The sequence below is a fragment of the Periophthalmus magnuspinnatus genome, chromosome 16 (assembly GCF_009829125.3).
Source record: "Periophthalmus magnuspinnatus isolate fPerMag1 chromosome 16, fPerMag1.2.pri, whole genome shotgun sequence".
Lineage (NCBI taxonomy): Eukaryota > Metazoa > Chordata > Actinopteri > Gobiiformes > Gobiidae > Periophthalmus > Periophthalmus magnuspinnatus.
In genome coordinates, this window is record NC_047141.1 from 10,946,172 (window position 1) to 10,959,032 (window position 12,861).

General features: G+C 39.0%; 1 protein-coding gene across 1 annotated transcript in view; it reads left to right on the forward strand.

Annotated features, from left to right (window-relative positions):
* The window catches only part of bbs9 (Bardet-Biedl syndrome 9), a 189,670-nt gene that overhangs the window by 37,321 nt on the left and 139,488 nt on the right, over positions 1-12,861 (forward strand). The window contains exon 14 of the mRNA XM_055228220.1: positions 7,747-7,851. Within this exon, the coding sequence (XP_055084195.1) occupies positions 7,747-7,851 (105 nt within the window). The remainder of the gene's footprint in view (positions 1-7,746; positions 7,852-12,861) is intronic.

The window sequence follows — 12,861 nt, forward strand, 5'->3', positions numbered from 1 at the left end:
TTCTACAACTCTATTTGCTTCCATACATTTCATATGAGTATCTGGCTTTCTGTTTTATTGTGAACGTCAACTCCAGTTAAACTCCCAGAGAAAAGAAAAAACACGGCCGATTATTGTTACCAAGCAAACAAGTGGTAACTACAGTGTTTTTGTGTTCGCACATGCTGCGTAATGTGTGAAGGGCACAGAAGGCCAGGAGGAAGGAGCGAGAGGAGGGGAGGTAGCGCCGTGCGGACTTTTATTGTTATTCAAGTCTTTATTCGTCTCAGATGGCGACTCAATCCCCCAACCGCTGCACACTGGATCCTTTGTTCTTGCACACTCAGCCTTCCCTGCCCGCGTGCCTGCTCCTCCCCGGCTACCTTCTCCTGACTTTTCTCATGCCCATGCAGTTATGGTTTTATTTCCGTCTTTCAATTTTTACTATTTGGAACTTTTGGGTAAAATTCCTCAAAAGTACATTCCAGCTGTTTTATTAAATGATGTCGTAAAAGGCACATAGGTGAACTTTCTAAAAGGATGTTTTAACAAATACAGTACAAAACGGTAGATATCGTACTAGCGGTTCAGACGTGAGGGTTGATGTTATCAGTACTTATTTTTGACTGCCTATTTGAATAACAAACTAAATAGGGCTTCGTTTATCAAGCATTTTCTCATGTGCTAAACAACCAAAAGTGGATCTGAGGATGAAATTATAGATCTGTGAGAGATTATGTTTCAGGCTCCCATTCCTCTTTAATGAAGGATTGTCTTTCCTAACAAAAATAGCTTCTTTAACTCCCCTCTCAAACCATTTATTTTCTCTGGCTAAGATCTATACCTCACTATCTTCAAAGGAGTGGTTATTGTCTTTGAGATGAAGATGTACGGCCGACTGGGGTCCAGAGGAACTCTCACAACGGTGTTGGTGCATTAAGTGACTGTTTAGTTTCTCCAATGTAATGCTCACTGCACTCTTCACTACACTGAATGGACATTACTTTATTTAGCTCGGGTTTTGTCCTTTGGGTGAACCAGTTTCTGTCTTAAAGTTGTTGTAGGTTTGAAATAGACCAGAATCTCATACTGTCTGAAAATGTAAAGTTTTTCAGACACATCCAAGAACAATAGTAGGGCCATTAAAGGTTGAATAGACAGACAATAACTGTTTACAATTTCAGTGTAGTTAGCTCCTCCCTTCAGATAGATATAAGGCAGTGTCCACCAGCAATCTGAGCAATGAAACGTCTTCACTCCTACAACAATTTGTCCAGTTAACAGATTTAATTTTGGCTTTTGCTATGGATCAGACCTGGATGACTGAGGGATTACACAAACAACCAAAAGTGGACCAAAAACCTGACGCAATTTCTCACAGAAGACGCAGCGCAATTTTGGTCCTATGAGTTAATGAATATGCAAAACAGGGAGTTTTTTTTTAACGAAAATGCTTAAAATCTGAGACGGAGGAAATGCATATGAAGTTTTTTTAGCGGGTGTTGGTAGATTTATTACAACTTTTGTGCACGTTTTTCTGCAATCCGCCATCCTGCATTTAAGTCCAAAGCAAACTAAAAAACTTGTTTAAAGTTTTCAAGGATCCTCATCAGGCACTTCATAATCCAAACACTATCGGAAAAGTAGTAATAGTAGTAGTGAAGAGGTAAACGTTTATTTGCAACAACACTTCAACATTTAAAAGCACACAGGACCAGAGACAAGCAAACTCATTTACATATCCGTTTTATGGTAGAAATAATATGTGCACTTTCCAATGGTAAATCACACGCAACACACCCACAGATTGCACAAGCTATTTTTTTGTTTATACTCACAGTTACCTCATTGATAACTGAGGCCCATACTGTTGTCATGATACTAAATCATTATTCTCCCTCCAAAAAAACAAAAGTAACAATAAACAATCCATATAGTAGTAACCATATATATGTCATTTTCTTGGACCTCTAGTTTCACCTTAGGGTAACACACTTTCTCATGCACAGAATCATGAACCCAGTCTTGACCCGCACAATGTCATAGGTTAATGTCTTGTTGCCTTAACGCTCTGGTCTAATGGTCACCTCACATTCTCCTGTTTACCCCTCCATCACACACAGCCAGGCAGGTAAAAGCAGGAGCAGACCTGGAATGTCGTGGACAAATTTACCTTTCCGGATTTGTTTTGTCTCTCAGTGTTCAGCCCCTTCTATTATTTGCACATGGCCAGGAAAGTGGAGCCGGGGCCAGATCACAGGGACCCTCCACGCACCATTCACGACGCCTTGTGTGGCAGAGATCCCCATCTGCAGCCCTCTTGACCTTTGACCTCGCGCAAACAGTAGTGCCTATAACCTGAGCTGTCAAAACGCTTTAACCTGAGCCCCCAGGATACAATCGGCACCAACCGCACACAAGTTGGCTACAATGGAGTTGGGTGCATAGAAAGTTGGATGCATTGTTATTATATTACAGTATGCTACTACAATTTAAACTTGATGTCATTTTCAACACAAATTAAAAGTAATTTCTTATAATTTGGTTTTAGTTCTCATTTAGCTCAAGACCATTCCAAATAGGCTGACCACATTTTCAATGTGAAAAACTAGGACACACCTGGATTGAGGTGGGGGTAATAATAAAATTGTGACAAAGAGCATGTAATTAAGAACGTTATTATGTACTCAGTTTGTGTCTCAGTCACATCCCTCATAATCTGAGGGATCATGGCAGTACAACTGGGTGCATTGTTTTGTGTTTTGGTCAATTTCAAGCACGGATTTCTCCGTTTTGGCTAAACAGATGACAGTAAAGTCTCCTCTGTACTTTTGGCAGATATGAAATTTGTGTATGGAATTGTTGGATATGAAAATCCAGTTAAAATGAGTGTGGCAACAGTAGCTCAAATAGTTGTATCCCCACTAAGGCCTGCTGCACACTTGAGGACTTTTTGCCAGATTTTAAGACTGATTTGGCTCTCCACACGAGAGGCGTGGCATGAGTAGGGCTTCTCGTAAACATTGAATAGTCATAGCACTCCTCATGTCTTTGGGGGTCAGTGTGATTCTGCTACAACTATTTGTTGAGTCACTGCCCCAAAATTTCAAATGGTAATGTTCCATCATGTTGAAATCTCATGTGATAAACTTAACAACAACCAATCAGAACAACCAAACTGTGCCAGGCACTTGTTGCCAAGTGACGGCTCTTATACTGTAGAAGTAACGGAGGACACACACACACAAAGAGTTTGTGCAGACTTTTTCATTTATCCTCATTGTACATCTACAGTGACTGTAAACCACTTATGTGGCCTTTTTATAAGCAGAGTAAAGGCTCTCACGCAGCGCCTTGGATCCTTGTGCATTTGTTTTCATTATGACAGCCCATTTGATCCCATGACTCTTGCTCTGTCCTCCACTTATAAATTGGCCAATGTGTGTCCTGTCCTTCATGCGAGTGTAAGACAAATAATTATTATATAATAATAATAATCATTGCAAAATGTCTTTAGGTCTGCAGCCTGCACACTTTGTGCAATCACTGAATATTTTGTGCAATCGCTGAATAATTCATGTGCAAACGGCTTAGCTTGAAGGTTAGCTCCCATGTGTTTTGCCTAGTGTTTTGGTATCACTGGGCAAGACACTTCACTCATATGTGCGAATAGTGTGACTGAGTGATTGGTAGTGTTGCGAAAGGCCAGAGGCTCAGAATGGAAGTAACTTTTTTTTTTTTGTCAGTCCACCAGAGGAGAGACACCTTGGTTGTTCGCCTTGGTGTAAATGGCTATAGCTTATACTTTTATATAATAAAGAAAAAATAATCTCTATTAACTAAATTTAAATGTCCTGGAAAGATGCAGTTTAGAGTTGAGAGTTTGTTGAGCAAGGTAGGCTTTCATGTAGACATAACTTTAAACCAGCTCTTAAAATTTATGAATGGATCACAAAGAAATGCCCCTATAATGCCTCGGATAAAGTGCACAATATGGAAACTATTTTATGTAACCCTAAATGGGCAGGCAATCTTTTTGGAGAATGTATAGTTGCTTGTAAAACCATGGAACTCCAGGGGTGAGAGAAAGGTAAAGGCGAGTGGGAGTTAAGCGAGCGCATCGACAGCGGTAGGCAGAATTGCGTTTTCTTTGTAGGGTTTGTTTTGGTTGGCGCGGGTGTTAATGGGTTAATGTGCCTGAGAACAGAAGAAGCAGTCTCTCAGACAGTCTGCACCCTTGGGTCGCGCACACACACACACACACACACACACACACGCTCGTACCTGGATGTTAGACTAGGCATGTCATCATAACAATCGCAAAGGAGATAACCTTAAGAAGTATCTAGTATCAGTTTATGTATATAAGTTATTCCTCACTTACCTCATGTATTCCAAGCATCCTAATTATTCACCATGATGACTTTATTAGCGCTTTTCACAACTTCCTGAAGCCAGATCGGAGCAAGCATGCTAACTTTCCTGATTCTGGGACAAAAACGCTTTATAATTAGATGCAGCTGACTTATTTTGACCTCAAGAACTGCCAAATATATGTGTGTACTGTGCTGTACTATCTGTACATGGAAAAACATCTGGTCCAGTCTTTAAATGTTCTTCTCTCACTTCACTGTCACTTTTATTTCTTCTCTTCATCATGTTTTTTTTGTTCATAACTTGTTTTAGGTGAATGCACTTTCGCACACTAAACCCTCTTACCTGTAGCTTAGATGTCCAGACAGATAAAGCCTTGTGCAGATGGCCCTCACAAAATGATGAAAAGCTCAGAAGAACAGAGGAGCAGGCTAGATGGATGGAGAGGATTATTCAGTGTCTCCTTTTGGCGTTGTTTGTTACTTCTAATGGGCCTGGGAATACTTAGAGCACTTAAACCAGTCTGACCACTCTGACCCGGGGGCCAAAGGGTTAAAAGCTTTGCGCTGACAGACGGGATGACAGAATAGTGCGGTAGGTTGGTAAAAGAAATATGGAAACTGGGGCTGAACGATTTGGGGGAAATATCGAATTGCAATTTGCATTTTTGTTTAGATTTGCGATTTATGTTTTTAAATTAGGATTCTGTTCAAAGTTCACATTTTAAACACGGGCAGAAGAATTGAAAATAAGATTGAAATATAAATATAAGAATTACTTTTGTAGAACATGTTTGTACAGATTTAAACTATTCATCATTCAATGTTTTGAGGGCTTTTTCCCATTCAAAATATTCTTAAAAATTCCTAATCACTATGGCAATGGTTCACTTCGTCATTCTGAAACCTAGGGTTGGATTAGCTGTTTTTTTGTGCAGAATAAGACAGGATATTTTCTTTGTGGAGGAAATAATGATACTTGATGTCGACATGTTAGAACCATATGAACCATCTCAAACTCTGAGGACTTCAAGAAGACTGTTCCAGGTTTTAGCTGCATAAAACTGAAACGGTTCCTGAAGATGTGAGACAGGCCTCTACTTTGACAATATTTAAATCCAGGCTAAAAACAGTTATTTTTTGTGCTATACAAATAGGCAAGGCAAGTTTATTTGTATAGAACAATTCGTACACAAGGTAATTCAAATGCTTTACAGAGTAAGAATAAATTTGTTTTGCCTACTTCCGCCTTTGCGATTTGCTAATTGCGTCCATTCAAATTTCTATTCAATTGTGATTAACCTTGCAGCCCTAACGGAAACCATATAGAAGATTTAATGAAGAGAACATGAAATTTGCTGATATGGATGGCTTAGTTTGTCAAAGCGTCTGACAGTGTGTTAAGAAGAACTTGTCTCGGTGTCTGTGGCGTCCATGTTGTCTCCTGGATGAGTAAGAAGAGGTGTCATCGTCTCCTTTTATCTGCTCCCATCCGTCTCAGGTCGTGCTGTTCTGTCTATCTTCAAACTGAGGCCTCATTTAGCCCGGGGCGGCTCTGTAAGGGTGCATTTGGACTGCACGGGGTAGCGAAACAAAAAGGCCAGTCATAACCGCTCATCCTATTTATACAAAGGTAAAAAAAAAAAGATTTCCAATTGGATTACAGAGGTTCAGGTGGATCAGTGGTCTCTCTGTCAGTCCAAAAGAATCTGTACTTTATTACATGTTTTTATTAAACCAGGGTACCCAACTGTTTTTTTATTTTTTAACAGATAAATTATTTAGATAATCTGGTCCTTCATGCCCAATGTCGCGACTCGAGCCAGAATTAAACACATTTGCGCAGTCAAATTTAATTTTTTTTATGACGCATGTGAAACGAAGGAGCTCATTGGTCATTTACAAACAAGATGAAATTTATCTCACCTCAGATTAACAGAGATTAAAATAGAGTTTTGCTCATTGATTCTGCAGAGATCTGTGATGCTTTTTTCCATATTTGTTTTGATAAACGTCAACACTCTCATTGGCTGCACTTGAATGCTCCACCTTAGTTTCACTTTGCCATCTAAAAAGAAAGATTTTTCTGTTTTCTTGTGCAAACTGCTTAGAGAATTGATGCTAGTAAATTGCATCATCAGTAACATTTTATCATCAGTAACATTTTATGCATCTGAAAATTACAGTTTCAATGTCAACCTTAACCATGACATTACATTATTATGGATTTCCTTATTGTTCGAATATCGAGAATATATATTTTATCAAGATATTATTTTTCAAAATAGGAAAGAATCCCACACACTGTCAATATTTGCAGAAGTGAATTTATTTAGTGGCTGAAGAAGGCCACACGGCTGAAACGCAAGTCTTGGCGATGTGCAGGATTCCTTTACATTGACATGCACCTGCCTTTACATAGATGCCCGAGGTCTAGAGATATTCATTATTGTCAATATTGCCCAAAAACCTCCACTGTAGTCAAAGATATCACTGACGTATCCTTTCCATCGGTCTAAGTGAAATTGCTCATGTTACCTCATAGCTCTATTGAAACCGCACAGTTCCTACATACAGCTTCAATCTAAAATGACCACTTGTCCAGAGGCGCACACATACTTGGTCTGCAGTCACCTGTAACAGTGGGAGCTCCTCACGGCCCATTACTCCAGCACGCACTCCGGCCCAGGCCATTAGCTGTAATATATCCTTCCACTCACTCCCATACCATCTCCTCCTCTCCGGCTTCTCTTTCTCTTTGTTGATTTTGGGATATTTAAAGGGAAGCTTCAAGTCATCGCCCTCCTCACATGCTACATATCTTTGAATGTAAGCGTCGCTGAATGTGAGTTCTCTCTCCTCACCTCAGCTCCAGTTGTAGCCGTGCCCTCAGATCTCTGTTTAAACGTGAGCGGATCTGGTCAGTGTTACTGTATCCTGTTCTATCAACAGTTTGAAAATGCTGACGCTGTGAGTGTGTGGTCTCTGCCGTTTCCTACGCTTTTCTTTCCACTGTTAAAATCTATTCAACACTATAATCTGAAAGCGTTTTACTAATACTTCATTATTTTGGATGGAATAACAATGATTTATATACAGTTAAAAACATCTATGATCATAATTCTAATTTGAAATTGCCTCTCAGTAAGAAGGTTCTTGATTCGATTCATACGGGATAGGGCCCTTCTGGATTGAGTTTGCATGTTTTGCCCATGTCATAAACCTAAAACATGGACAGTATGCTAAACGTCCAGCGAGGTTGTCTGTCCAGTCTAGCTTAGATGGGTCAAATGCAGAGGACCTTAACCTAATTCTCCAGTGATTGAAATGACTAATATTAGATTGGCAAAATTGTCAGAATTTGCTGTAATTGTTTTCTTTCTTTTTGTTGCAGGTGTTGGTTCTTCTACTATAGTTACCTTTTCTGCATTCCTAAATGGCCACTATCCCCCTGCTGACCTGACAGGAGACGTCACTGTGTCCTACAATGCCCCCACAGGTAAATCCTACAACTACATCTCTAAGTCTGCCAGTCATTTATGCCCTTTTTGTCATTTTCAATAAACTTTCGTATCAGCAATACTAACTCGAGACAGGTGTAGTATGTAGCAATACCACAACAAGTTAGAAGTCTTGTAGTTCAGGGGTTAATGTTAGAATTTATATTGTTTTGTAACTTAAGTTTGATAATTGCAACCAACAAACAATCAGTCTTTGAAAGCTGACAAAAAAACATACTAGCTACATTCTCCTTATTAGGACCTGAGCATGAATGTGTGAGGGCGGCAAGTCAGTGAGAACCCTATTGTATTTGTAAAATTTCAGGGAAAATTTGAAAAATCAAACAGTGAACAGTAACATACACACATGTATCAGAGTTCAGTGAGCTCTAATTTTGAATGAAGAGAGAAAAAATACAGACGGGACGTGGACAAATGGAAGTTAGGATAAAAAATAGGTCATGTCAGGACATGTAAAAATTATATTATGGCCCTGCTCTAATCCAAACAACAAGTTGGCCATATTGGATCAAACCCGAGGTTGACAAAATCAAACATCATAATCTTTTGACAGTTTTCATCCACCCTAAACCACACAGAGCACCAGCCATATAGGTTCAAACTTGAGCTGTCCAAACTCTAGCCCTCGTGTTTTAACAAACTTGTCCAAGTTTTTTTTTTTATCAGACAGACTCCAAACTGAGGCAGCATCATCAGGACATATATGGGATCAAAACTTTTAAAAGAATTTACTTAAGTCTCACAGTGTGGCCATTTTGAAAAGCATAAAATCCTTGTAACTTTTGCAAACTTCATCGGATTCAGACAAACCCAATGCGTTTGCCTATTTTGATGAGCTGAACATGACAATATGTGAATTAAACTACTACTATCTTTAAAAATGGTTCAAAGTTACAATGGGCTGGAAACATTTATTACATGACACTAGAAATATTGAATCCTGTCCAGCCAGGATTGATAGGCAGCCCTCCCACTGTAGCGTGCCTGCAAGGGCCCTTTATCACTGCTTGCTGTTTTAATTTCTCATTTATTTTCTTTAAAAACTGAAAGTTTCTTTGTTAACTTTTACTCCCAACACATGTATAAACCCTGCACAAATGTTAAGTCCACAAACCATCACCAGACTCGGCCATCAAATCACGTTCATTACAACTGCATACTTTCATTAGCATATCCTGGCATGTTCCTTATTAGCTAAGATTAGTTTTTTTCCTCTATGGTAATTTCCTCTGCTGCCAGTAGATTGAGCCCTACACCAGACTGCATACAAAGAATATACCAATGATCACATACAAAACTATATAAAGACATGTTGTTGTGGGCGTAATACATTAGCTCATGCAGTAAAAAGCTGTTTTAAGTGAAATTGACATTTGTTGACGTCATCAGTCCCGTGCATCCCCTCACTCCCTCCAGGCATATTCCATGTGACTGGAAGATATGACTTTCCCAACAAAACCTCTTTATTTAAATGCCACAGACTTCTTAAGTTTTGTAAGTGTCCAACAGCAGCTCATGAAAACAACAGTGTGCTTTAGAGTCTATTGTTTAGCTTGGATTGAATGGACTTTGGCAAACCTTTGTTAAGAACTAAACCACTCCAGAAACATATTTTATGTGAACCCGTTTTTTTAATTTTATTTTTATTTTTTTATTGTGAGACTAAATATAGTTCAATAAAATGAGTCTGGGCTACACAGTAAATGAATTTGGACAAGACTGATATGACTCGGCCAAATCTCGGAAATGTGGAAATGTTGAATAAAAGCTAGCCCTAAAAACTCAAAGAATATAAAACTAAACTTCATCTGACATTTATTTTGTAGTGCCTTGACTTAAGGATAAAGCAGTAGTGTTGAGTTATTCACTCATCATAGACTTTAGACTATGTTGTTACTGTGAATAGGGTTGCGGCTAGCACATTTTTATTTCATTCGTTTTTCGATAAATTAATACAATCCCAAATATTTCACAGCATCTTGTGAGATAGAATTGCATGGGATTCAGAATACACTTTTCTTCAGTACTCTCCGAAGATGTCTGTCTATTCACAGGTGAATCTTCCCGTTTTTAGATGGGTGTGATTGACAAATAGCCAATCAGGGACACGCATGGTCCATCAGTATCAAAACAAATACAGCTGCTTACAAGGAAAATAAAAAAAGGAACAAAATGTCACAGGGGACTGAAAAACATTGCAGATTTCTGGAGAATGAGTGAAGCACAAAATTCTGGTAATTTAAGGTGAGACGAATTTGATATTGTTTATAAATGTTTAACAAAAATAAATTCATTTCACATGTGTTACTGAAATAAACAACTTTGATTACACAGTCATGTTTGGCTCTGCTTTGAGACACGACTGAGGGCGTGGGGACCAGACTGATGCTAATCTGTATAAAAATCCACAGAGATATCATTCTGGATTTGTCAGACAAACAAGAGTGTGCACACATGAGAAAAATGATCTTGTTAGATCCCCCCCCCCCCCCCCCCCCCCATAATTTAACATTTGGATTGAACAACAAACGTGTTGATGCTGGTGAGTTAAACCTTTTGAGAAGCTGTAATTGCAAAAAGCAGTGCTACAATGACAAAAAAAAAAAAAAAAAAAAAACATAAAATAAAATAAATAAAAAATTTTGAGGCCAAAATGTGAACGGAACTGCACAATTTATGAATTGAATTCATGTCAAAATTGACTTAAAATCTATTTATATGAACCCTCCTCAATAGTCTAAAGCAGTGGTCTCCAACCTTTCTCCTCCGGTGAGTTCTCTTTACAGAACAAAAATGCCAGAGAACTACTAATTTTAGTGGTTGCAAGAAATTGAGTATTTATAAGCCTAGTTAGATGCTTATAAAACACAAACCAGTATCCATTTATTAGTGCACAAAGTTAGGCATGAAAATGATAACTGTATAATTCAGAAATAGCTTGACGAGCTACTTGGAAGGGGGTGGAGAGCTGCTGGTAGCTCCCTAGCTATAGGTTGAAGATATAAAGACATCACTATACACCAACAAATCAAACACTCACTTTGCTTTTACCTGCTATCCCAAAGTGAAATTGGACATTGATTGTTAAAATAACCTTGCTGTTGGAACCAGGTAATTTGCAGATAAATTGGCCCTTCTCCCTGGTTGTATTCCAATTAGCTATAACCACAGCATGAAACCAACTGGTGCTACTAAGTGGCTGTGTGTTCTCAGCAAGATAATCTGTATTAATGCTCCTTTTCTTTCATCTTCTAAACACTCTGAGAGAATGACAGGAATGCATGGCTTTGTTTTGAGGTCCATCCTCCTGTAGGTGCCTTTGCCCAAGGATGATGATTACACAGTCCGAGCATATCCCACCTCGTGTCTCACCCTATGGCTACTGCGCCCCCTTTAAGCCTTGGAAGAGGCTTTGACATTTAAGAACAGTGTTGACTCCTTAAGCTCTTCAAAGGCAGCTTGACGAAAGGTGCTGTTGTTACAATCTGCAAAGAATTTCATTAGTAGATCCTCTGCAGTTCTCCTAACACCCCGACAAAGGGGCTACATAAGAGCACTTAAGAGGGATCAAGTGGACAAGTAAACATTGACAGTGTAGTTCACCTGAGTTCACTTTTTAAAAATTGTATACATTGCACTGAACAACATTTAATTTTTCATTTCTCTTGGAGGTGGTGGTGGTGCAGTGGTTCAGTGGCTCACCCCAAAGCAAAAAGGGTTTGCTTTATGGAGAGAAGTAGATCTATGTCGAGAGTGAAAGCTTTGGTTTACCTTATATCCCAAAACATGTGGATAAGGTTGGCCCATATAATCTTATTTTGTTTACTGCATTTTCATTGCCAAACTTCAGTTGCCAACTTTATATCTGTTGAGATTTGTCCAACAGATGTTCTTAATAGCACATTAGCTATTAAGGCTAGTGCATAATTGAATGCAGCCATTTACCTTCATGCTAATTTTGGCGGTCGAGTAGTTGTCATTCGCCAAAACATCCCTCGTTTTTCATAGTTTACTGTATTTGAAAGCTAACGCTGACTCTCCCTAATGCATTCTTGAAAATGCATTAGAGCCACTGTTCCATTTTGTACCAGCCTTTAGAGTAGGCGTTTTGTTTACAAACACTGGAAAAGTCTATACTGCTGTTGTTTCCTCGAGCAAGACACCTCACGGACAACAGTATTTACACACTCAGTATAAGTGCCGAGAGTATCAGTGCAGTTATTCCTGGTTTGAGAAGGAGAGTGCACACAAACAATACTTGGAGGTAACGTCATGCTACGGGGCTACTGCATGTATTTCTATGGAGGAATGTTTAGCAGGCACCATGGTGACACTATGCACACATTAGCAAACACTACCATAGAAATTTTAAGTTACAAAAATATGAAATTTATTTAAACAGCCAAAAGGTGAGAGTGAGTAACTGAAAATCTGGTTGCGGATTTTAGCTAGGGACTTTTAACAAAATCTCCTCTCCAACTATCCTGCTGTAGTTCCAACTAATAGTCTAATAGTCAGATAAACCATTTGTGCTAAAACAAAGCTCAGATTAAAGCCTAACTTGAGTAACAGAGCTTCAGACAGAGCACTGCCTCTAGTTAACTTCACTCCCAATGTTTTATTATTCGCTCACATTCACACACAACCCCTAACTGGAATAAGCCACAAGTTATGATCAAATGATAGAACAAGAGCCAGAACAACTTTATTAGAGTACTTTTGCTCAGTTTAAGACCCCTGGCCGTCGACCAGACCCGACTTCCATATTCTGTTGTCTTTGAAGGAAAAATGACCACTTCTCCCTGTTCCATTTCAAACGTCTTTCACATTTTGCAGCTAATCCAACTCCCTCTTTGTATTGTTCCAACTTCTGTAAGCTCTGTAGACTTATCATCCTCTCTGTCACTGATAACAAGATTAGAGTGATAAAACATTCACGGTACGACCCACTAGAGGGGAGCATGTTGGACTTTCTTCAACTTTAATCA